A 26174-nucleotide genomic window follows, 5' to 3' on the forward strand; every position below is an offset into this window, starting at 1 on the left:
CTCAACTGTTTTGGTGCAACGATAAATAACCGACAATCACAAATTTGGTACAGAAATATTAGTCCCTTAACTTGCACTGAAGATTGTTTATTATTTTTAAGCTCTTTTCTATTTTTTGTGGTATTTAGGAAAAATAAAAAGTGTTTTTAAACAAGTTAGCTAAAAGTACAAACACAACATTGCTCTGTTTAGCTTTTGGCTTATAAGCTACTTTTAAAAAAGTCAATACAAATACCCTCTAAGTTTGTCTAAAGCGTACTTTTAGTCTTGTCAAATATTTAAGAATTTTGTCTGTTAGATTTGATGGGAAGTAGAAGAAATAAAACTAACTTGAACTTAAATTTAGAGGCAGGGGTGTACATGGATCGGATTTTTTGAAGACCAAATCAAACCAATTACATCGGTTTTTTAAATCTATAAATCAAATAAAAAAAATCGGGTTTTTCGGATTTTTTTTCCGATAAAGTCTTCATACAAAATATATAAATTGTACTTCAAATATTTTTTTAGTTCTAGTAAGATATTTATTAAGACAAAAACACAAAATGTGAGATGAGAGATGATATTGTACTAAAATATTCAACAACAAAAAAGTAATGAAATTGCATAGAATAAAATGATTTAATCTAAAAATATTAAGTTATGCTATAATAAATACAGCTAATTTATAAGGCATATAGAAAATTATCATAATCTAAAAATACTAAGGCCTCATTTGTTTTCATTAAGATTAAAACGTCTGAATCTGAATACACATCTGAATGATTAAGATGGTGTCTCTAGATCTGAACACTGAATGATTAAGATTGTTTGTTTTTCAACATCTGAATGTGCATAACATATTTATTTAAACATAATAAATATACAATTCAAATAAAAAAGTAAATAAATATTAGAAATTTAATTAAATTAAAGTATTGTTTGACAAAAAAAAATGAAACATATATGTTCGCTAGTAATGGCGGTGATGCTTTGTAAGGTGGTGGGCGATGGGTGGGGGTAGGTGGTGGAGGGAGGATAGTGGGGGTGGTAGGGGGTGGAGGTAGTGGGGTGGGTGGTGGTGGCGTGTTGGGTGTGGCAGTAGGGTGGGGTGGTAGTGAAGGGGTGGTTAATTGGGGTAAGGTAGGTGCATAGTGAGGGTAGGGTGAGGGGTTCGGTGGTGGTGATGGGTGTGTTGTTGGGGTGGATAGTGGGGTGGGTAGGTGGGTTGGGGGTTGCGGTAGTGAGTGGGGGTAGGGTGCATTATATTCAGAATTGGTTAGAGATCTTAATGATTACCTATTTAGGCCAAATAAGTAGTTAGATCTTAATGTAAACAAATGCACTTAATAACCTAAGGTCTGAACCATTAATATTCAGACCTCCATTAAGTGCAAACAAATGAGGCCTAAGTCATGCTAAAATAAGTACGGCCAATCAGTATTAATTACATGACTAGGTATCCAAGAAAAAATATATAATTAAGTTATGTATTTTCACTTTCTAAATCAATATAAAATTAAAGAATAGATATCCAACATTATTGTCATTCCTAGTGTTAGAATTGAATTTCTTTTGTTAGCATTAGTATTGATTTGATTATTGTTGAGTTTTATTTGAGTTATTTATAACTATGGGATATAAAACTTATTGACCATTATTCCAAGCTTGCAATAATATGTTAAAAGACAAAAAATTATCAAAAAATTTAAAAAATATTTATAAATTACATTATAAATAAATATTTTTATTTATAAAATATTTTTAAAATTTTATAAATGTAATGTCGTGAAAAACTAAACCCATGTCATTAATTCCATAATATAAGAGTAAATAAAAGAGGAGAATTGAACCTTATTTAATGAAATGCAAAAGTAATGAATTGAAACCTTATTTAATGAAATGCAAAAGTAATCACAAAAATTGATACAGCTTATTTTGTTCTCTCAAGAAGGAAAAAGTTCATTCCTTACCTCGCAATGGAATTCAATAGGAGAGCAAAAGCAATTGAATTTCTAGAATAGCCACCAATAAGCAAAACGTGATATGTGCCTTCTCTGGGAAGCATTAGTAAAGAGGCTAATATTGATAGTTATGAACATAATTAAGGGGTAATATCCCTTAAACAATATGTCCAAATCCTTAACACTTTGTTTGAACGGTTGTTACGTATTCTTTCATAATGTATCGTATTATGTTATATTGATATTGTTCTGTATTATTTTGATGAATACAATATTTGGATAGATTGTATTATTTCCCGTCGTTACATAATGTTAGACATTAATAATCTGAAGGACAAATCTACAAGAAAATTGAGATACAACATAGAGCTATTATAAAAATGTATGATAAATGATAACATATAAGAAGTAAAGACAAAATAAGAACAAATAAGTAAGGCAGCGACACAATAACAGTTATCGATCGTTACATAAAGTGAGACTTTTCATCATTATGTAACGATGAATTTAACGATATGATACGATAAAATTAAAATAACAATTAAAATAAACATTATATTTAAACTAACAACGTACAATAGATAACAACCGTCCAAACAACCTGAAAGAGAACGTACACTATCATTTGAGGCAAATTAAGTCGGCTAATTTTGTGTAGTGAATACCAGATGTCCTGCATAAGAAAAAACAGTATACAGGTGTCTGAGTCTCCCAAAAATGAAAAATGTGGATTGTACAATACACGTGTTTAGATAATAAACGGTAATTAAATTCATTCACTAATTGAATAAGTCCAAATTTACGGTATAAGCCAAGTACTCCCTCCATTCCATATTAATTGTCGAAATTACTATAAATATTTATCTCAAAATAATTATCTATTTATAAAATCAAGATAGAATTAATTAAAATTTTTCTATTTTTCTCTTAGCATTAATTATTTTTTAAAGCAACTAGTATTAATTAGAGTGTAATTAATTAGAGAGATATAAAGATAATGTAGTAAAGATACATTTTTTATTTATGAGTTATTAAAGGGCGTGTAGAGGGAAAAGTGAATAAGTACTATGAGACCGAGGGAGTAACTTTTTGTACAACAATTAACGCGTTCATACAACCCCCGTTGGCTTCTACTTCCTCCGTTCACTTTTACTTGTTCATTATTTTAAAAATACATTTTCGCGTTTACTTGCCGTTTTTAGCATACCAAGAGAAGATTTCTATTCTTTATTTTATTTCTACCCATAATATTAATTACTCATTTCAAATCATTTTTTTAAATCCACTAAAAATATATGCACCAATTATATGGATATCATTATGAATTGGGCACTTCATTTATTATTTCGTAAGAGGTGTGCAAAATTCATAATGGACAAGTAAAAATGAACCAAGGGAATAAATAATAGAATTATATGTAATAATTATCTTGCATACATACGTCCAGATTTTATAAATACTACTATAGGAAAAGAAAAGAATTTACTTTCCCGCGCGTTGGCGGTTATAACGACTTGTTTAACAACTTTGTGTAGTCTATCTCGTGAACTTCCCTTCTTGTTTTGAGGGATATAGAAATTTAGCATGTAACAATTTTACTCAAAGCATTAAGCAGATTCAGTTATTTGATCCTAACATTTGTTATTTTGATGCAGAAATCTTAGTCAGAAACTATCTGGACCACTGGCAGTTATAATGAGGTATGATATATATATTTTTTTTTTAACTTTTCCAAGTTTGTATTTTGTTGTTTATGTTAATCTGTCGTTTAACAGTAGATGCTTGTCTTTATGATTTCACTAATTAGGGTAGATTATTAGAACTTGTCTTAATAATATGTTCAGTAGATTTTATGTAACATCTTAGCTATTTAATTTTTTTATAGATTAGAGTTTGGGTAATTTTTTCGATTTAATTTGAGTCATGTAAAGTTCTCCGGGATAACATCACGGAATCATTGTGGATGTTGTTAATCAGAGGCGAATCTAGGATTTCTGGAGCATGGGTTCACCACTCAATTTTCAACCAAGTGCACCATTTAGTCTTTTGTTAGTATGTGTTCCCGTAGGTAGTATTGATGTAATTGGGTCCCAGGCACCAATAAGCAGATTCAGTTAGTTGATCCTCAAGTCCTAACATTTGTCATTTTGATGCAGAAATCTGAGTCAGAACCTACTATCTGGACCACTGGCAGATGTCTTTAGTCGCTTGGAGAATCTTATAATGAGGTATGATATATTTCTTGTTCTTGCCTCTTCTTCTTTATTTCTAGTTTGTATTTGGATGCAAACTTTGATCCTTCAAAATCTATGTCATGCCCTCAGTGATTTACACTGGATGAGATTTTTCCACTGCTCCAAGCCTTCAATGCATAGTTAATGTGTAGTAAGATCTCTGCTCTAGATATAAGTTTGAAATTGGTGCAGTATGTCTTGCCTTCTGTGGTTTTTGCTAATCTGTCGTTTGACAATAGATGCTTGTCGCTGTGATTTCTCTTACTTTAGGAGGTGATCAACTCAATTATGATTTAAAATACTTCTTGGATTATGTGTTCTTGATCACAACGTGGATATGTAAATCTTTTTATGTGAATTGATAAGCAAGAGGGAGTATTTTACTTATATCTAGTGAATCTTCGTTTATCTACATGACCTGTGAGTTATCTGTTTAGTGAATATATCAAAGGTTTAAACTGTCACACTGTCAAATTTATTATGACCTGAGAGCTTTCTAAATATAAACAGCTTATGGTAAAGTATCTGGATTCAAAGTGTAGATGGTATTTTTGGTTTGACTCCTACTTGATACTTAGGTCGTTGCCTCCTGCTTGACACTTACGTCTTTCCTAATAATCAGGGTTGGAGCTGCACTAGCTGTAATTGGCGCAGCAGTCTTCATTGCTGTTTGGACTCATCAGTCTCCAATTAGTGCACCCCAAGGTGATCAGATAGTACTTCTTCATTCTATTCCTATGTACTTCTGTTCTTGGACAGTATAAAGTGCCTGCGCATTACCCTTTCCCTGCCTATAAAGCTGTAAATTAAAAGCTATTATTCAATGACCACAGGTGCATTAGCTGCTCAATATGATACCCTGGATTCCTCCTGCAGTGACTCTCCTCCACTGATTTTCTCATGGCAATTGCCACCTGCACCAACCATGACTCTGAAAATGTCAAAAGGAAGAAGTTTCTCCAACAAGTTCAAAATCCCAATACGTGCCAAACTCTATACAGTGGCAGAGTTGCAGTTGGCCACAAGCAACTTCAGTCCCGTGAATCTGCTTGTGTTTGCTTATAGAGCAGATATCCCTGATGGACAGACAACCAAGGAAGAACAACTTCCTATGGAAGAAGAGGAAGGTGAAAGTGGTGATGTTGGAACCGAGGAAGAACAACTAAGTGGTGGTGTTGCTGATCAAAGCGAAGTGGCAGAACCTGCTCCTGATGTTGGTAATGAAATACGAGAAGAGGAAGGTGATGCTCCTGATGTTAATAATGAAATGGGGGAAGAGGAAGGTGAAAGTGGTGATGTTGGTACCGAGGAAGAACAACTAAGTGGTGGTGTTGCTGATCAAAGCGAAGTGGCAGAACCTGCTCCTGATGTTGATAATGAAATAGGAGAAGAGGAAGGTGATGCTCCTGATGTTAATAATGAAATGGGGGAAGAGGAAGGTGATGCTCCTGATGTTGATAATGAAATGGGGGAAGAGGAAGGTGATGCTCCTGTTGTTGATAATGAAAATCATCAGGATTTTCATGGTGATGAGGATGGAGAGCCAAATCGCTATCAACTTTGCCTCCTAATAGGGATTTTTCTTTACTCTGTTTCTCTTGTGTATTTAGGAATCATTTTTTCAATAGCTCCAAATAGGTAAACATGAATTTCAATTTCAGAACAATGTGACAGAACACTGAATAATGTCAATTTCAAGGAAAAAGACTTTCTGGACATTTTCTGTCAACTGGCATACCAAACAAACACAAGTACTATATCAAATTGTATGTATATCTTGAGAGGATATATATGCGAATCTGTAAGGTGAAATATGATCATCAGCATTACCAATCTTTAGTTGTTTCTCATTCTTGGATTGATCCACCTTGGGATTTGAATCAGTGGCATTTATGGACATGGAAAAATGTACAAGAAGAGATGGCGAAAATATGTTAAAGAGGAGAGTGTGATCTCAACTGTTATGTTTTTTCAACTTTCTCGCTTTCTTCTCTTTATTGCCTTGTTTGGACCTCTTTTTCTCTGTATTTTCTAATTCGAACAAGTCTTTCTGGAGTGACATCATTCGACAACTTGTTATGAACAAAAGGAATAATTGACAAGTTTTTTTTCTTTTTTTTTTTTTTTTTTTTTTTTTTCTTAAGTGACAAGTTATTATTTGCTTTAAGGAGATGACAACCATTGATCCACATATTTCTGGAGTACCAAAATTAGGATGTTAGACAATTATAAAAGGCAAATTCCTAAATCCAAAGCATAAGTCTATACGGAGAAGAAGAGATGGCCACCAGTGGCCAATGAACAAATTAAGCTAGAAGTTCAGTTTCTCTATTGCTATTTTTTGAGCCCTCTACTTTTTTCCATCTGGTTAACAATATCAGTAGCAATGAGCCAGACGCTTGGCAACCTAGAGCACATATCAAGCCAATCCATAAACCCTGCATCATATTTTGTCAAAAAAAAAAGCTTTAATCAATAAACTATACCTCAATTCTATATTAATTGTTATTAAATATATTAAAGCAAGCGAAATTTGGTGGAAAAACCACATGATATGGCACAGACGGAAGCCCGTGTGCAACAGGGTTCAACCGCGAACCAAATATTATTCTTCGACGTGTAATATATATATATATATATATATATATATATATATATATGTGCGTGCGAGCGTGCGTTCGTGTCTGTGTGTGTTTAGGAAGGGACGATTCTTTCATTCCATTGATAGAAGTCTAACTAGAAAAAGACTCTCTTTATTACTTTGAGAACAGAATTGTTGGTTTGATCGACGAACTACGTGGGTTCAATGGAATGGAATGAAAGCATGGCTGCACTTGAATTACCTGAGTCTGTAGGTTGAACTTGAAAGCAATGAGGCATGCTATTGGCATGCCGATGAAATATAATGTTCCCAAGTTGATGCACATAGCACAACGCTGCCACCCCAATCCTCTAGCCACCCCTGATCAATTCAATGTACAATTTTATTAAGTTTATTGTGAATGCCAAAACTATTACATATATATACATAATACACACATACAATATCACGAATATTATAGAAACAAAAATCTGACCTGATAAAATTCCTTGAGAGATATCGAATATATTGGATATTAAAAGAAGAGGTGTCATGGAGGCAAATTTGTTAATTATCTCTGCTCTATCACTGAAGAGGCCAGCCCAGGTAATATGATAATACAATAGAGTCAACCAAATAGCAAGACCTATAATAATAGATTTCACGAGAGTAACAGACACAACATGTTTAACTCTGTCCGGATTTCCAGCTCCTAACTCGTTTGCAACTCTGGTGCTGCATATTTATTAGATATACACATTAATTTGGTATCACTGATAAATTGAGGGATAATAAGAAGAAGATTTAACTTACATACATTTACAATGTAATAATCGTTACTCCTAGTACATTATATATGCATATATGTTAACGAGTTGTAGCAATTCACCCCTATATTTTTTGTAAACTAATCTAAATTATTGATAGAATATACGAGTCCATCAGACATAAAAGGATTTAACTTACGTACATTTACAATGTAACAATCATTACCCCTAGTACATTATATATGCATGCATGTTAACCAGTTGTAGCAATTCACCCCTATCTTTAACTAATCTAACTTGTTGATAGAATATACGAGTCCATCAGACAGTGTGATTCTCTATTTGTTTCCTGACGCAATACAAAAAGTAAATAACATGAGATATTTGCGTGGAAAACTCCTTGCTCAAGGGATTAAAAACAACGACCTACTCCAGCAGGATTTCCTCAAACTTCACTAAACAGAGAAACTTTCATATTACAACCTATTGCAACCTATTAATTAGCCACATAATCCCTACCCCTACAACAACTCTATTGCAAGGCCTTTAAAATAACTCTATTGCAAAGAACACACCTTGACTAACTCTAGCCAAGTAAATAACTCAGAAAGGTTGAAGCTTTGTGCTATTTTTACACTTCCCGAAAGCTATATAGGACGACTAAGGAACTGATCACATCTGGTCCCTATCTAGTTCTTCATCTGGTCCCTCATAAGCCTTGAACGAGATGCAACACCACTGCACTGCTATTGTGCTTCTGCACTGCTGCACTGCTACAGTGTCAGCAACTTTACAGCTGTAGAGTTGACTTTTATATAGCTAGAATCTAATCGCATCTGGTCTCTCATTTGTTCTCTTTGTAAACATATCTGGTCCTCGAATAATTTTTATCAAATCATCAAAACACAAAAATAGAATAACTTATCAATTTCTCTCTTTTTGATGATGACAAACACATAATTGATATATCCCCTGGAACCAGATCCCTACTTGCTCTCCGTGAGAAACAGTTTGTCAAATCATCAAAACACGAGATAGCAGAGCTTATCAATTTTCTTTTGTTTTATGATGACAAACACATAAGTTGATATTCTCCCTGAGAACCAGATCCCTACTTGTTCCCTCTGAGAAACAGACTTATCTTCTAATATGATAACATATTATCAGCAACATATTAGCAGCAGCAACCAACTATCAACCCCCATGAGTACTTCCCCCTTTTGGCATCATTGGAAAGAGTGAATACAGCAGCACAAGCAAAAAGAAGTTCAACAACGTTAACTCATGGCCATTGGGGCAACATTAACATGAGAAACAACAAGACAAACAAGGTTGAATATCATTGCATAAAGAGAAAGATAATGCCCAATTTAATACCAACAAAAACTTAGTAAATTCTTCAGCACACAATATGTTAATTAAACAAATAGGAGCACCACAGTCATTATAACAAGGATTGGAAAGATTGAACAGGCTTTAGAACAAGGAAACATGGGTTTTAGAAATGAAGACATAGGGATTAAGGAAATAGGAGGCTAAGTGTTATGTCCCGTGTTTTCGGATAATTGGAAATCGAGAAATAATCAAGACTTGTGTGTTATAAGGAAATATTTTGATTTTTGTGAATATGACTATGTTGGTTATGGAATCATTAATGTTAAGACATCGGGGAAGGCCGAGGGTAAATTTGGAATTTCGGAAATTAGTTTCGGGAATTACAAAACGGGGCGTGTAGTGAATTGGGCCAAGAAAGTTGAAGCAAGAATTGAGGCCCAAGTCCTTGGGGTGGCCGGCCACATTGGCTTGGCCCAAACCCATTGTTAAGTGTCATGTGCTATGCACATGACTCATTGTTTTGGATATATATGGATATAACACTTAGACTTATCACAAAAAAAAAATTATAACTCAACTTTGAGCCAAGAACATCACTCGGCCGAGAACCCCTTGTCCAACAAAAATAATTTTCTAGCCTTGTTGATTAATCCAAAAATCTTAGTTTCTACATAGTTGTGAAGTACTCAAGACCCTCTTCAACGGGGTATAATTAGTTTGGCACAAGAACCACGTTTGCGACAAGTCGGGTTTTCAAGAAAAGGTGAGAATTCTTACACTTTAATGTTATGGAATTGATATGAATATGTTAAGGATTGAGAATAGATGAGAATCCCGTAACTTGGTTGTGTGTAGAAAACCGTGTGTGTGTGTGGGGGTGGTGTTGTAGCCGTGAGCTACATGAGGTGCAAGGGCATAGGGATTTTATCTTGTTTAGTTGGTTTGTAGCGTCGTTGTAACATTTAGGACGTAAATGATTGATTAATGAATTGGATTGGCGTTGGAAAATGATTCGGAACGTTATCGGAAAGTATACACCTTTGGTATATTTGTGTATATCATTGTATATCTAGGGAGCTAAAGACTTTAAATATGATTTATGGTTGATGTTAATGAATTCGGAATGAAACGACGCAAGTTAGAATGTTTGTCGTGACTTTTGATGTTTTGAATGAAATATGGAAAATAATGAATTTCGGGAACTTTCGTATATGGTTTGGAATATATTTGGGGTGTGATTGAATAATCTTGAATGAGTAAATGAATACAATTATGTAGATATAGATTTGGAGTTTTGGAAGTTTGAATGAAAGTTGCCAACTTAGGTAATAAGGTAGAACTTTGAAACTAGAGTGGTTGATTATGATTTGTGTTGTTTGATGATGTGTGGGCTGTTGTTGTGGATGTATTTTGAGCCGAGCTAAGTCTCGGGGATGTTAGATTTATAGGGGAAGTGCTGCCGAAATTTTGGTAGACAAAAATGAAGTTAATGGCATTTTTAAGCCTAAGAATCTCAAATTGGTAACTTTGACCATTTGCAGATTTCGGACGAAACGGGACTTGATTTCCGGGAGAGCATAAAACGTCTGTAAGGTATGTAAAGCTTCCCACTTCTTCGTTTGGCATGTCTTAGTGTGATAGGCGAATATTGGAACTTCCGGAGCATTTCTGCTCCTCGAAACCCGATCCACAGAAAAGTTACTATTCATTCAATTCAATTGAAGCCTAAGGGCTCTATTTTGGCTAGAATGCCACCAATCGTCCGAAACCTATCGAAATGTGGTCGGGTAACTTGGAAATGATTATGTATGAACTTTTGGCCCCTAAATGTTCGTAAATTATGTTTGCCACCTCAATTTGACTCGAGGTGGGCCCGCTAACCCCGAGACGCCCTATTTGTCTTATTGGGCTGTCCTTTTGAATAAAGTTTGATATGATACTTTCGGTTTTAGAACTTCCTCCTACGAGATGTTTTGAATATTATGATATGCTAAGTTACGTTTTGAGCCATACGTACTATTTTGGAAACATTTTGTAAAACGAATCTTCGTATCGACTAAGTATTCGATTATTTTGTACTATGGAATGACTTATGAAACTATTATGTTTCGAAAGACTATTTTGAAATATGTATTGCATTTGTTTGCTCACGACTCCGCTCGTGCCCTATTATGACTTCGTTCACCGGTTCCCGGGCCGGTTATGATTCGTGCGCCCTATTATAATTCGGCCGTATGCTGTGTTGCGGTTCCCGAGGCTTCGCCATAGGGCCGGGTTCCGTTTGGAGTTATGATGTGATACGGCTCGTGATGCGATACGCTCACCTATGTTTGTGTTTGTGATCGGGGATGTACGGAGATTTGAAACCTTCTGGTGTTATGCTGTGTGTGGCGCCAGCGTCGGAGTGGCGACCACGTTCTTAAGCGTTTGCATGATTTCGTTTGCATTATGTATACGTATATGATTTTGATACGGATTTTGACATACTGATTTGTACTCCACTTTGTCATCTGATTTGCTTTCGGTTTTGGCCCATATTTCTGTACTCCGTGCTTTACATACTCAGTACATATTTCGTACTGACCCCCTTTCTTCGGGGGCTGCGTTTCATGCCCGCAGGTGCAGATATTGGTGATCCTCCACTGTAGGCTTCACTCTTTGCTACTTCGGAGTACTCCTTCTTGACTCGGGGTCCACTTTTGGTACAAACTCCCTTTTGCTATGTATATATTCTGTACATTTGACTATTTGGGTACGGCGGGGCCCTGTCTCGCCATATGTCTTTGTTTTGAGTTCGTAGAGGCCTGTAGTCATATATGTGGGGCGAGAGTCTTATATGTGTTTGTCTGATTTTGTTTTCTGGTCTTAAAGCGGTCCGTTTGTTATGATGGCCCCAAATGGCCCTTATGCCTATGTTTGCACTTTTGATTGGCGATGTCTATTCCGCCACTCAGTTTGTATTCGATATGACATTTTGATTTGTGCGACCGCCTAAGACATATTTTGATACAAATTATGTTTGATATGATTTCGTAAAAATCGGAAATAAGTTTGGATTTGATAATGAATGTGCGATTCGGTCTGGGTACCCAGGTAGGGTGCCAGTCGCGGCCCACGGGGCTGGGTCGTGACAAAAGTGGTATCAAAGCAGTTTGTCCTCGGAATGTCTACAGGCCGTGTCTCGTAGAGTCTCGTTTATCGATGTGTTGTGCACCGCATCTATAAACAGGAAGCTACAGGGCATTTAGGATGTTACTTTTTTTGGAATCTTAGATCGTGCGATAGAGCTGTGTTGTTAGGATGATTTTGATCTGACTCGCTATTGTGTTTGCAGTGATGCCTCCGAAAAAGGCAACGACGGCCCAGAAGGCAAAGCGAGGATGGGAGAGACTAGTCAGGCACAGCGAGCTACCCGGGCTCGTGTTTATGATTTGCCCGAGGTTGTGCCTCATTCTGAGGGGTCTGCTACACCCCTACTAGTACAACCTGGAGCAGGACCTTCAGCAGCTCCAGAGGTCCGTGTACCCGCTCCTGAGACTCCAGCTCCTCAGCCAGGGGCGGAGGATAGGACCCTGAGAGAGGCTGTACAGTTGTTGACTACACTGGTAGCAGGACAGGCTCGCAGACGCGGGCGGAGGGACGATGATGACGATGACAGGCGGGACAGCCTGAGAGTTCGGGAGTTTCTATTATGTGGCCCTCCAGAGTTTTTCGGGTCTAAGCCCGACGAGGACCCCCATGACTTTATTCGGGGGATGCGACGCTCACTGGACTTGGTCAGGGCTTCAGAGACCGAGTCGGTCGAGCTGGCTTCGCACAGACTTCGAGATGTGGCTACCCACTGGTACGAGACTTGGGAGCTGTCTAGGGGAGAGGGTGCCCCTCCAGCCACTTGGGATCAATTTGTGACAACATTCACCCGCCACTTTTTGCCCCCAGAGTTACGGCGGGCGCGGGCTGATCGATTCTTACGTCTGCAGCAGAGGGGTCGGAGTGTTCGCGAGTATAATCTTGAGTTTGATTCTCTGGCCCGATATGCACCGGCCGTGGTAGCAGATATGTCCGATCGGATGCACAGATATGTTATGGGATTGGATCGATATTTGGTTGATGGCTGTATGGCAATGTCATTGCAGACAGACATGGACATTGCCCGACTTCAGGCCTATGCGATGGGTATGGAGGACCGCCGCAGGTCTGATCCTTCTGGCAGAGATAGAGATAGGAGGCCGCCCAAGAGGGCTAGGTCCGCAGGTTATTCTGGAGATTCTCGAGGCGGACAGCCTCAGCAGCAGCAGTCAGATAGACAGTTTCCTCCGTCCGGCCGGAGTACTCAGTCAGGCAGCCGGAGATTTGATAGTGCGGGACCGTCTGGGGCCGGTCAGAGCTCCAGAGCGGTAGGTTCACAGGTATCCAGGGGTCCCAGCCAGGCCAGACCACCCAGGCCCCGTTGTCCTCATTGCGGGAAGTCTCATCCTGGGGAGTGTTATCGAGCTACTTGAGCTTGCTTTTCTTGTGGTGGTCAGGGCCACTTTATGAGAGACTGTCCGTTGGCTAGCGGTTCTGGTAGTGTGGCTCAGCCGACAGGGTCAGCCGCCGGTTCTTCATCTGCTCCATCTGTTGCACGCCCTGGAGGGCGAGGTATGCCAGCACCGGCAGGACGCGGTCGAGGCCGCGGTGGCGTTTCAGGTTCTAGCGGTCCCTCGAACCGCATATATGCTTTGGTCAGCCGCCAGGATCAGGAGGCTTCGCCAAATGTCGTCACAGGTACATTACTGGTTTTCTCCAGATCTGTATATGCATGATTGACCCTGGCTCTACTTTATCATATATTTCCCCGCTCGTTGCTAGTAAGATTGGGATAGTGTCTGAGCCTATAGAGCCATTTGAGGTAGCTACGCCGGTTGGGGATTTTATTGTAGCGAGACAGATCTATAGGGATTGTTCTGTGACCATTTATGATCGTAGCACTAAGGCTAATCTGATAGAGTTAGACATGTTTGAGTTTGATGTCATTATGGGTATGGACTGGTTGTCTTCCTGTTATGCTAATGTCGACTGCCAGAAAAAGGTAGTCCGTTTTCAGTTTCCAGGGGAACCAGTCATAGAGTGGTTTTGATCTACAGCATCGCCGAGGGGTAAGTTTATTTCATACCTCAAGGCTAAGAAGATGATCCAGAAGGGTTATATCTATCATTTGGTTCGTGTGCACGATACTGCAGCGGAGATACCTACCCTTCAGTCTGTTCCGGTCGTCAGTGAGTTTCCAGATGTATTTCCTGACGAGCTTCCTGGCCTTCCGCCTGAGCGGGAGATTGATTTTACTATAGAGCCGATGTCGGATACACAGCCTATATCTATTCCTCCGTACAGGATGGCACCAGCTGAGTTGAAAGAGTTGAAGGAGCAGCTGAAAGATTTGTTGGATAAGGGCTTTATCAGACCCAGCACATCACCCTGGGAAGCGCCGGTATTGTTTGTCAGAAAGAAAGATGGGTCATTGCGGATGTGTATCGACTAGCGGCAGCTGAATAAGGTGACTATAAAGAATAAATATCCCCTCCCCCGGATTGATGATTTGTTTGATCAGCTGCAGGGTGCTAAATATTTTTCAAAGATAGATCTGCGCTTAGGTTATCATCAGGTGCGAGTGCGGGAGTCAGATATCCCGAAGACTGCTTTCAGGACCCGGTACGGGCATTACGAGTTCAGAGTTATGTCTTTCGGGCTGACTAATGCTCCAGCGGTATTTATGGATCTGATGAATCGGGTATTTCGGCCTTTTCTGGACATGTTTGTTATTGTGTTTATTGATGACATTCTGATTTACTTGCGATCAGCCGAGGAGCATTCAGATCATTTGAGGACGGTACTGGGTATTCTCCGTCAGCAGAAGTTATATGCTAAATTCTCTAAATGTGAATTCTGGTTAACTTCTGTGGCATTCTTGGGCCATATTGTCGGCGCAGATGGTATTCGGGTCGATACGCAGAAGATTGAGGCCGTGCAGAATTGGCCCAGGCCTACTACTCCGACAGAGGTGCGCAGTTTTCTTGGATTGGCCGGGTATTATCGCAGGTTCGTGGAGGAGTTTTCTTTTATTGCAGCACCACTGACGAGGCTTACCCAGAAAGCAGCAAAATTCCAGTGGACAGATGCCTGCGAGCGCGGCTTTCAGACGCTGAAAGAGAGATTGATTACAGCACCAGTTTTGGCTCTTCCAGAGGGATCTGACGGGTATGTTGTCTATTGTGACGCCTCTGGTATTGGGATAGGATGTGTATTGATGCAGCACGGTCGAGTCATAGCCTATGCTTCCCGACAGCTCAGACCGCACGAGAAGAACTATCCCACTCATGATCTTGAGTTGGCCGCAGTGATTCATGCTTTGAAGATTTGGCGGCATTATTTATATGGGGTCCATGTTGATATCTATACGGACCACAAAAGTCTCCAGTACATTTTTAAGCAGAAGGAACTAAATTTGCGGCAGCGGAGATGGCTTGAGTTACTAAAGGACTACGACGTTGATATTCTGTACCATCCGGGGAAAGCCAATGTGGTAGCTGACGCGCTTAGCCGCAAGTCCGTAGGCAGTCTGGCTGATGTTCCATCTGATAAGAGAGATTTGGTTCGTGATATTCATCAGCTGGCCAGCCTCGGAGTTCGTTTGGTGGATTCTGGAGATTCTGGGCTTTCTGTTCGTCCAGTTGCTGAGTCATCTATTATTCAGGAGGTAAAGCATTGCCAGTTTAAAGACCCTCTTTTGATTCAGTACAGAGATGTGGCCCTTAGTAAAGCAAAGGCTCAGTTTGAAATCTCGCCTGAAGGAGTGTTATTGTACGACGGCAGATTCTGTGTACCGGATGTTGCGGGCTTACGGCGGCAGATTATGGGCGAGGCACATAATGCACGGTATTCTGTTCATCCTGGTTCCACTAAGATGTATCAGGATCTCAGGTGTTTGTATTGGTGGGACGGCATGAAGAAAGATATTGCTGAGTTTGTTAGTCAGTGCTCGAACTGCCAGCAAGTTAAGATCGAGCATCAAAAGCCCGGTGGATTGTTACAGGAGATGGAGATTCCAGCCTGGAAATGGGAGATGATTAATATGGACTTCATTGTTGGGTTTCCGCGTACTCTACGCAGGTACGACTCTATTTGGGTTATGGTGGACAGGCTAACGAAATCAGCCCATTTCCTTCCGGTCCGGACTACTTATTCGGCTGAGGACTATGCCAGATTATATATCAGAGAGATAGTCAGACTTCACGGAGTCCCTGTATCTATTATTACTGACCGAGGTGCCCAGTTTACAGCTAATTTCTGGAGGTCATTTCAGGAGGGATTAGGGACTCAGGTGAGCCTCAGTACAACTTTTCATCCTCAGACCGACGGGCAGGCCGAGCGCACTATTCAGACGCTCGAGGATATGTTGCGGGCCTGCGTTATTGATTTCAGGGGCAGCTGGGATGATCATTTGCCGCTTATCGAGTTTGCCTACAATAACAGTTATCACTCCAGCATTCAGATGGCTCCGTACGAGGCCCTTTATGACAGGAGATGTAGATCTCCTATTGGCTGGTTTGACGTGGGCGAGACTAAGTTGATTGGGCCAGATGTGATCCAGGAAGCTGTAGACAAGGTAAAGCTTATTCGGGAACGATTATTGGCGGCTCAGAGTCGACAGAAAGCTTATGCTGATAGACGACGTCGACCATTAGAGTTCCAGATTGGCGACTGGGTATTCCTGAAGGTGTCGCCCATGAAGGGTGTTATGAGATTTGGCAGAAAGGGTAAGTTGAGCCCGCGGTATATTGGGCCGTATCAGATTGTTCGGAGAATAGGCGCAGTCGCCTACGAGCTAGACTTACCATCCGATTTGGAGGCTGTACACCCTGTATTTCATGTGTCTATGCTGCGGAAGTGCATTGGTGATCCTTCCAGGATATTCCCAGTAGATGACCTTCAGGTGACAGAGCAGTTGTCTTATGACGAGCAGCCTGTGTCTATTCTGGATCGGCAGGTAAGGAGATTGCGCACTAAGGAGGTGCCTTCTGTCAAAGTTCTATGGCGCAATAATAATCGGGAAGAGATGACTTGGGAGGCGGAGGATGAGATGAAGAAGAGATTCCCCCATTTATTCCCTACGCCTCTTGTAATCTAGACTTTTGTATTTGTTGTATTAATGAACGGATGGACCAGGTGTGCTATTTATAAAAATGGTTTTCCCGTTATGTTTGTGAGCCTTCATAGGATTTATTTAACATTCGGGGACGAATGTTCTTAAGGGGGGGTGAATGTTATGTCCCGTGTTTTCGGATAATTGGAAATCGAGAAATAATCAAGACTTGTGTGTTATAAGGAAATATTTTGATTTTTGTGAATATGACTATGTTGGTTATGGAATCATTAATGTTAAGACATCGGGGAAGGCCGAGGGTAAATTTGGAATTTCGGAAATTAGTTTCGAGAATTACAAAACGGGGCATGTAGTGAATTGGGCCAAGAAAGTTGAAGCAAGAATTGAGGCCCAAGTCCTTGGGGTGGCCAGCCACATTGGCTTGGCCCAAACCCATTGTTAAGTGTCATGTGCTATGCACATGACTCATTGTTTTGGATATATATGGATATAACACTTAGACTTATCACACAAAAAAAAAATTATAACTCAACTTTGAGCCAAGAACATCACTCGGCCGAGAACCCCTTGTCCAACAAAAATAATTTTCTAGCCTTGTTGATTAATCCAAAAATCTTAGTTTCTACATAGTTGTGAAGTACTCAAGACCCTCTTCAACGGGGTATAATTAGTTTGGCACAAGAACCACGTTTGCGACAAGTCGGGTTTTCAAGAAAAGGTGAGAATTCTTACACTTTAATGTTATGGAATTGATATGAATATGTTAAGGATTGAGAATAGACGAGAATCCCGTAACTTGGTTGTGTGTAGAAAACCGTGTGTGTGTGTGTGGGTGGTGTTGTAGCCGTGAGCTACATGAGGTGCAAGGGCATAGGGATTTTATCTTGTTTAGTTGGTTTGTAGCGTCGTTGTAACATTTAGGACGTAAATGATTGATTAATGAATTGGATTGGCGTTGGAAAATGATTTCGGAACGTTATCGGAAAGTATACACCTTTGGTATATTTGTGTATATCATTGTATATCTAGGGAGCTAAAGACTTTAAATATGATTTATGGTTGATGTTAATGAATTCGGAATGAAACGACGCAAGTTAGAATGTTTGTCGTGACTTTTGATGTTTTGAATGAAATATGGAAAATAATGAATTTCGGGAACTTTCGTATATGGTTTGGAATATATTTGGGGTGTGATTGAATAATCTTGAATGAGTAAATGAATACAATTATGTAGATATAGATTGGAGTTTTGGAAGTTTGAATGAAAGTTGCCAACTTAGGTAATAAGGTAGAACTTTGAAGCTAGAGTGGTTGATTATGATTTGTGTTGTTTGATGATGTGTGGGCTGTTGTTGTGGATGTATTTTGAGCCGAGCTAAGTCTCGGGGATGTTAGATTTATAGGGGAAGTGCTGCCGAAATTTTGGTAGACAAAAATGAAGTTAATGGCATTTTTAAGCCTAAGAATCTCAAATTGGTAACTTTGACCATTTGCAGATTTCGGACGAAACGGGACTTGATTTCCGGGAGAGCATAAGACGTCTGTAAGGTATGTAAAGCTTCCCACTTCTTCGTTTGGCATGTCTTAGTGTGATAGGCGAATATTGGAACTTCCGGAGCATTTCTGCTCCTCGAAACCCGATCCACAGAAAAGTTACTATTCATTCAATTCAATTGAAGCCTAAGGGCTCTATTTTGGCTAGAATGCCACCAATCGTCCGAAACCTATCGAAATGTGGTCGGGTAACTTGGAAATGATTATGTATGAACTTTTGGCCCCTAAATGTTCGTAAATTATGTTCGCCACCTCAATTTGACTCGAGGTGGGCCCGCTAACCCCGAGACGCCCTATTTGTCTTATTGGGCTGTCCTTTTGAATAAAGTTTGATATGATACTTTCGGTTTTAGAACTTCCTCCTACGAGATGTTTTGAATATTATGATATGCTAAGTTACGTTTTGAGCCATACGTACTATTTTGGAAACATTTTGTAAAACGAATCTTCGTATCGACTAAGTATTCGATTATTTTGTACTATGGAATGACTTATGAAACTATTATGTTTCGAAAGACTATTTTGAAATATGTATTGCATTTGTTTGCTCACGACTCCGCTCGTGCCCTATTATGACTTCGTTCACCGGTTCCCGGGCCGGTTATGATTCGTGCGCCCTATTATAATTCGGCCGTATGCTGTGTTGCGGTTCCCGAGGCTTCGCCATAGGGCCGGGTTCCGTTTGGAGTTATGATGTGATACGGCTCGTGATGCGATACGCTCACCTATGTTTGTGTTTGTGATCGGGGATGTACGGAGATTTGAAACCTTCTGGTGTTATGCTGTGTGTGGCGCCAGCGTCGGAGTGGCGACCACGTTCTTAAGCGTTTGCATGATTTCGTTTGCATTATGTATACGTATATGATTTTGATACGGATTTTGACATACTGATTTGTACTCCACTTTGTCATCTGATTTGCTTTCGGTTTTGGCCCATATTTCTGTACTCCGTGCTTTACATACTCAGTACATATTTCGTACTGACCCCCTTTCTTCGGGGGCTGCGTTTCATGCCCGCAGGTGCAGATATTGGTGATCCTCCACTGTAGGCTTCACTCTTTGCTACTTCGGAGTACTCCTTCTTGACTCGGGGTCCACTTTTGGTACAAACTCCCTTTTGCTATGTATATATTCTGTACATTTGACTATTTGGATACGGCGGGGCCCTGTCTCGCCATATGTCTTTGTTTTGAGTTCGTAGAGGCCTGTAGTCATATATGTGGGGCGAGGGTCCTATATGTGTTTGTCTGATTTTGTTTTCTGGTCTTAAAGCGGTCCGTTTGTTATGATGGCCCCAAATGGCCCTTATGCCTATGTTTGCACTTTTGATTGGCGATGTCTATTCCGCCACTCAGTTTGTATTCGATATGACATTTTGATTTGTGCGATCGCCTAAGACATATTTTGATACAAATTATGTTTGATATGATTTCGTAAAAATCGGAAATAAGTTTGGATTTGATAATGAATGTGCGATTTTGTCTGGGTACCCAGGTAGGGTGCCAGTCGCGGCCCACGGGGCTGGGTCGTGACACTAAGCGAAAGGACCAGCTCAAGGAATTTGCTTGAACAACTTGTCGATTCATTCATTTGTGGCCCTATGGTCCTGGACCAGTTGCAATGTCAGGTGCTCCACTTTTTCTACAGGTCTGCTACCTCGGCTTTTAGCTGAGTATTTTATTTTTAAATCCTCCAAGGCATCTGATTCCTTCCTTCCCTTTACAAATTGCTGAAGCTCAGCCTTTAGAGTGGCATTTTCAGCCTTCAACCTGTTAATCTCCTCATTTGCCTTTTTCCTGGGAATTAATCAAATTCGCGATCGTGGAGCTGCTGCCAACACCACCCTTCTTAGGCATACACTCACATTCCTCAAGAGCGCCCAATGTGAACATCTGTTTCCTGGTTCCCACAATCTCCTCTTTTTTAAATGACTCCATTTTTTAAATTCAAGTATCTCTATCAATTCTTTCATCCCAGGATTTTTAGCAATCTCAAGATCAAACACCCTTCCATTCAACACTTTTTGAGTTTTCAGAACCTCAGCACTAGGCCCTCTTCAGCAACCACTGCTAATTTATCCTTTCTTAATTTTTCTCTCTTTGAAGCACAATAAAGGTTGACGCACGCTGGGGAGTGGTTTCTACGATGAATCTTAGAGGAACTTGGAGTCCCATACCACATAGGGGTAGTCTTAACCATAGAGGAACCAGATTCTCCCTGAGTTGAGGCACTGGTTCCCTCACTTGTTCCCTTCCCTTCAACCTCTCAACCGCTTCCATGAACCCAGCTACAATTATCTCAGCCTTACTTTCTAAGATGTTTGATCCCCTTTTTTCTCCTTCAGCATAATTTTCCTAAAAAAATGCTCAACAGAGGACTCAGAGTGACCTTTGATCGACTCATCGCACTTTTTATTATCTAAGGGAGGCCGGGTTTTATAGGTGAAACTGGAGGATGTTAGTTGAAAAGGCTTGGAGATTATTGGGGTGAGATTGGAGGTGAACATGGTATGCATATCATGAATAGACTCACCATCCTTCATCTTAAAAGTTCATAGTATGCGGTAAACATGTCTATTTTGGACTGCTTCACTTGAATAGTTCCCTTATGAGCAGTTTGAAGAGCTGCTTAAATTTCTTTTGTAGTTTCATTGATGAGATATGATTATACTCATCCGATCCAACACCATAAAAGAGGATTTTCTTGGATTTGAAGTTCTTTTCAAGAACCTTTCTGTCAGTCTCATTATATTCCATCCTTGTTTTTGGAGCTTTTGCAACACCGGCCTCATCAGTCATCATAGGGACATGCGAACCATCACAAATGATGTCCCCTAACTCAGAATATTCAGCCATGATGAAGTCATGTATCCTTATCTTCCATCATCCATAATACTTTCCATTGAATCTTGGTGGTCTTTTGCTAGGTTGTCTTTCCTCTAGGTTTGGTAGAGTAACCATTAAGAAGATCCTTTCTAAGTGTTAACTTTTTAGAAAGAACCAGCTCTGATGCCAATTGATAGAATATACGAGTCCACTAAATAGTATAGAGAATCTGGTTGTCTATCTGCTCCCTTACATAAGACAGAAAGTAAATAACACAAGATATTTACGTGGAAAACCCTTTGCTCAAGGGACTAAAAATCACGACCTGCTCCAAGATTTCCTCAAATCCTCTAAACTGAGTAACTTTTAGATTACAACCTATTGAAACATAGGAATTAACCTCTTAATCCTTTCCCATTACAACAACTCTGTTGCAAGGCCTTTACAATAACTCTATTGTGAAAAAACACCTTGACTAACTCTAGCCAAATGAACGACTCAGAAAGGTAGAAGATCTGTCCTACTTTTACACTTTTTGAAAGCTATGTAGGAATACAAAATAAGAACAAAAGAAAAAGACTCAATAAACCTAAGGATTTAAAACAACTTCAGTGATTGAGAACTGTTTCTTCTTGTTTGTTGTAGCTTTGGCCTTGAGAGCACCTTAAGAGGCGACGGGTTGCACTTTGAGATATATGAAATTTTTAGATTTTTCAAGCGTGAGGTTACCCTTGTAACATGTTATTTATATGAGGTCATGTGAGATGTGAGAGGGACATTTCATTGTTTTCTTGAGCGTACATTATAACGATCAAGGACATGTATAATGGAGCCAAAACCAGAGTGAGGACTATAGGAGGAGACTCAGAGCACTTCCCCATTTCTGATGGGTTTGCATCAGGGATCAACCCTTAGCCTATTTCTATTTGCCTTGGTGATAGATGGATTGACGCGATAAATTCAAGGTGAGGTGCCATGGTGTATGTTGTTCACGAATGACATAGTCTTGATAGACGAGACTCGTAGAGGAGTCAACTCTAAGCTAGAGGATTGGAGACAAATGTTAGATTCTAAAGGATTCAAGTTGAGTAGGACCAAAACAGAGTACTTGGAGTACAGGTTCATTGGCGTACCTCAGGAGGCTGACGTGGAAGTGAAGCTTGGTATTCAGGTCATTCAAAAGAAAGGAAGTTTCAAGTATCTTGAGTTTATTTTACAAGAAAATGGGGATATTGACTATGATGTCACACATCGTATTAGTGCAGGATGGTTGAAATGGAGGCTCGCTTCTGGAGTGTTGTGTGAAAAGAAAATGCCACCAAAACTTAAGGGCAAATTCTACAAAGTGGTGGTTAGATCGAATCTGTTGTACGGAGCAGAGTGTTGGTCAGTCAAGAACTCTCACATGCAGAAGATAAAAGTCGTTGAAATGAGAATGTTGCGGTGAATGTGTAGGCACACTAGGAGAGATAGGATCAGGAATGAGGAAATCAGGGACAAGGTGGGAGTGGCATCGGTGGAGGATAAGATGCGGAAAGCGGGGTTGAGATGGTTTGGGCATGTGAAGAGGAGAGGCATAGATGCCCTAGTGAGGAGGTATGAGAGGTTGGCTTTGGACGGTTTTAGAAGAGGTGGAGGAAGGCCAAAGAAATATTGGGGAGAGGTGATTAGGTAGGACTTGGCGTTGTTTCAGATTACTAAGGACATGACCTTAGATAGGAGGTTGTGGAGGGCTCAGATTAAGGTAGAAGGCTAGTAGGTAGTCTCGCTTTTCTGTCGCACTAGCAGGCGAAGCTTTGCTCTACTTTTATTGCCCTATGTCTCCTGCTTTTATGTGTTGGGTCTTGTCTCTCCATGTTGTTTTATCATGACTTCTTTGGCCTTGTTATTTTCTCATTTTCGCATTGCTTTGATATGCCTGTCGATATCTGACTTTTGTCCCCTTGGTTTCTTGTTTTCTTTTGAGCCGAGGGTCTTTCGGAAACAGCCTTCCTACCAAGGTGGGGATAACTGTGGAATTCAACTGGGTATGTTGTTGTTGTTGTTGCTTGGGTCTCTTAGCATAATACAGCTGTGCTGCTGTGCTACTGCCAGTCGGTACAGTGCAACAATATTTACCGTTGTAGAGTTGACTGTACGACGACTAGGGGAACTAATCACATCTAGTCCCTATCTAGTTCTTCATCTGGTCCCTCATAAGCCTTGAACGAGTTACAACACTGTTGCACTGTTGTTGTGCTTCTGCACTACTGTACTGATAGAGTGTCAGCAGCTTTACAACTATAGAGTTGACTTTTCAATAGCTAGAACCTGATCACATTTGGTCCCTCATTTGTTCCCTCTGTAAACATATTTGGTCCTCAAATAAATTTTGTCAAATCATCAAAAACGCAAAATAACATAGCTTATCACTTATCATGGATAGTTACCTATATATCTTACCAACCTAACAATTTAAGAATTTTTTCCACCGAACAATGTATAAAAGTTAAACTCAGATATCATAGTTATGACACCATATTGGTGCATGGGAGATTACCTTGTAGCTACGCATGCACCGGAAAATATTAGGTGGACGATGGCTTCGGTATTTACACTGAGAAGTCACAACCAAAAGAATGTCAGCTAGACTAAGATTCATCCTTCATGAATGTGAAAATGCAATAGTCTAAGGCAAAGAAGCTTACCTCATTGCAATTATGGAAGTAGTTGTTTCCGGGTTTGGCATCAAACCAGCCAATAACACGAGAATCTCAAAAGCGCAGTACTCCAAACTATGTATGTACATCAAATTAAGAAATTATGGTAGCGAAACATGATCAAAGGAAGACCTATAGTTTTAAATATTATGGTTCACTTACCAGACTATGGCAGCAGAGGGCAAAGCCAGCTTCAAGTATGTAAGGATATGATGAAATGGCTCGAATGAGAAACCATCCCAGACGATATGGTTGCATCTATTCGAGAAAAACAGGTATAGACCCATCATGAGGAGTGAAATCCAGATCGAAATAGATGTTGCTAATGATGCTCCTTTAAAACCAAGACCTATCCAATGAACCAAGGCATTCGGAATAATACAAATGTGGATAACGAAAGACGCCCATGGAATCCCAACTATAGACTCGAGAATTGACTGTGCTCGAAGAAATCTCAAAACATTTTGCAAAACACCATATGCAAACAATCCAGGTATAAGAAATTTCAGGAACACCCCTGCTTCTTTAGCTATGTCACGATCTTGATGAAAGAAATTAATCAGAATTGTATCGGAATACCACCAGATAACAGCAATCACAATTGAAGAGAAGAATGATATGATACATGATGTCTGCAGATGTATCGCCAGCATCTTGTACCTTCTTGCTTTATACGCTTGGCTGCATAATGTCTCAAGTGCGCCACTTAATCCAAACTAGATTGTTAATTAACAAAAGTTTAGAATATATTTTTCCAGCATGATAGAGAAGGGAAGGGGATTTTTAAATTTTAAATTTAAAAGATGACGGTTGAAAGCATCTGTTCAAAGAGACATCATATGTATGTTCTTTTAATAGACATCTAATGTGTTATAAATACATGTTTTGCACCTCCAAGACAACGTTTACAGGCACCTTCTTCTTCTCTTCTCAATATCTAGAAAAACTCAAAATAATGTACTATGTGTTACTCGAAAATTCAAATATTACTGAACTACGCTAATTCTGGTATTTCAAAGGACCACAGAGTTAGCGAGTAATTAAATGCATATAATCTCATAACTTGTTTGTATGGTTGTTACCTATTGTATTGTACTGTGTTGCTTATTTAAATACAATTTTTTTATTATTACTTAAATATTATTGTATCATTAAAATCATCATTTGTAACGACGAAAAGTTCTATTTCGTATAAGCACCGATTTGGTGCGATCGCATCATTACCTTATTTCTTTTTCTCATTTCATCTTTACTTATTGTCTAATAATCTTATTTATCATTTACCCTATTTTTTTGTAATAGTTCTACCCTGTATCCTACTTTCCTTGTAGGTTTATCCTTCGAATTGCTAATGTGCGACATTATATCACGATGGAGTACGATACAATCTGTCCAAACGTTGTATTCTTCGAAACAAAAGAGTACGATACAGTACAACACAAATTGATATAATATGATACAATATGTAACAACCATCCAAACAGTGTTAAGAGGAAATTAGTTGTATACCATGAAAGAGAAACCAGTGACCGTAGCCCAGGAATTAGCAAGACTTGAGGCAGCAAGTTCAAGTTTGCCAAGGTGACCAGCGAACATGATGGATACAAGATTGGTGAATAAGAAGTTACCCGACAGAACAATCATTGGCCACGAAATCATTATCTGCTTCGTGTGTTCATAGAAGAAATCATTACAAGCTAATACTAGTAACTTATTCCACCACCTGTTTGTCCATTTTTCACTGGATAATGCTAGTGGTAACTGGTGACTTGGTGACTTTGCCATTGATATACCAGAAAGCAATTGATGAGACTAGACCAAATAGGGTTATTATTATCCTAAAGCAAATTGGATACCGATAGATTGGGAGAAGTAATGAACAGATGGTTTTATAGAGATGCTAGATATTTAGAAGAGATGAATAGTGAAATTTTCATTGTGAATTCAATATGAGATCTGTACGTTAAAGCTGTACAACATCAGTCACATGTTAATATGGACAAAGTCTGCAGCATAGCTATTTTTTAGCTTTCACTTGTTATTTTGTTATTTTTAGTTCCTGATATTTTTCCTAGTTTCTAGAGTTGTGATCT

General features: G+C 39.5%; 2 protein-coding genes across 2 annotated transcripts; one reads left to right on the top strand and one right to left on the bottom strand.

Moving 5' to 3' along the window:
* The first annotated feature begins 3432 nt into the window (after positions 1 to 3432).
* LOC132608785 (uncharacterized) lies at positions 3433 to 5830 on the top strand. Its single transcript, XM_060322529.1, has 4 exons — positions 3433 to 3643; positions 4100 to 4171; positions 4800 to 4882; positions 5011 to 5830. Exons 1-4 carry the CDS (start codon positions 3639 to 3641, stop codon positions 5817 to 5819), a joined length of 969 nt encoding a protein of 322 aa, XP_060178512.1. The 5' UTR covers positions 3433 to 3638; the 3' UTR covers positions 5820 to 5830.
* Positions 5831 to 6482: 652 nt separating this feature from the next.
* LOC132608784 (protein DETOXIFICATION 18-like) lies at positions 6483 to 25965 on the bottom strand. Its single transcript, XM_060322528.1, has 7 exons — positions 25591 to 25965; positions 24244 to 24797; positions 24070 to 24156; positions 23922 to 23978; positions 7255 to 7493; positions 7021 to 7139; positions 6483 to 6615 (listed from the first exon to the last, which is right to left on the bottom strand). Exons 1-7 carry the CDS (start codon positions 25864 to 25866, stop codon positions 6484 to 6486), a joined length of 1464 nt encoding a protein of 487 aa, XP_060178511.1. The 5' UTR covers positions 25867 to 25965; the 3' UTR covers position 6483.
* Between the last annotated feature and the right edge of the window lie 209 nt (positions 25966 to 26174).

This window comes from Lycium barbarum, chromosome 9 (genome assembly GCF_019175385.1).
Source record: "Lycium barbarum isolate Lr01 chromosome 9, ASM1917538v2, whole genome shotgun sequence".
NCBI classification, from domain to species: domain Eukaryota; kingdom Viridiplantae; phylum Streptophyta; class Magnoliopsida; order Solanales; family Solanaceae; genus Lycium; species Lycium barbarum.

Bases quoted from the DNA above. Each gene is read 5' to 3' on its own strand.
- LOC132608784 (XM_060322528.1), bottom strand. From the start codon at position 25,866: ATGGCAAAGTCACCAAGTCACCAGTTACCACTAGCATTATCCAGTGAA. The intron at 7,140-7,254 runs GTCAGATTTTTG...TGAATTGATCAG, and splicing joins CTCTCAAGGAATTTTATCAG to GGGTGGCTAGAGGATTGGGG. The intron at 6,616-7,020 runs GTAATTCAAGTG...AATATGATGCAG, and splicing joins AGTTCAACCTACAGACTCAG to GGTTTATGGATTGGCTTGAT.
- LOC132608785 (XM_060322529.1), top strand. The intron at 4,172-4,799 runs GTATGATATATT...CCTAATAATCAG, and splicing joins TTGGAGAATCTTATAATGAG to GGTTGGAGCTGCACTAGCTG. The intron at 4,883-5,010 runs GTGATCAGATAG...CAATGACCACAG, and splicing joins TCCAATTAGTGCACCCCAAG to GTGCATTAGCTGCTCAATAT.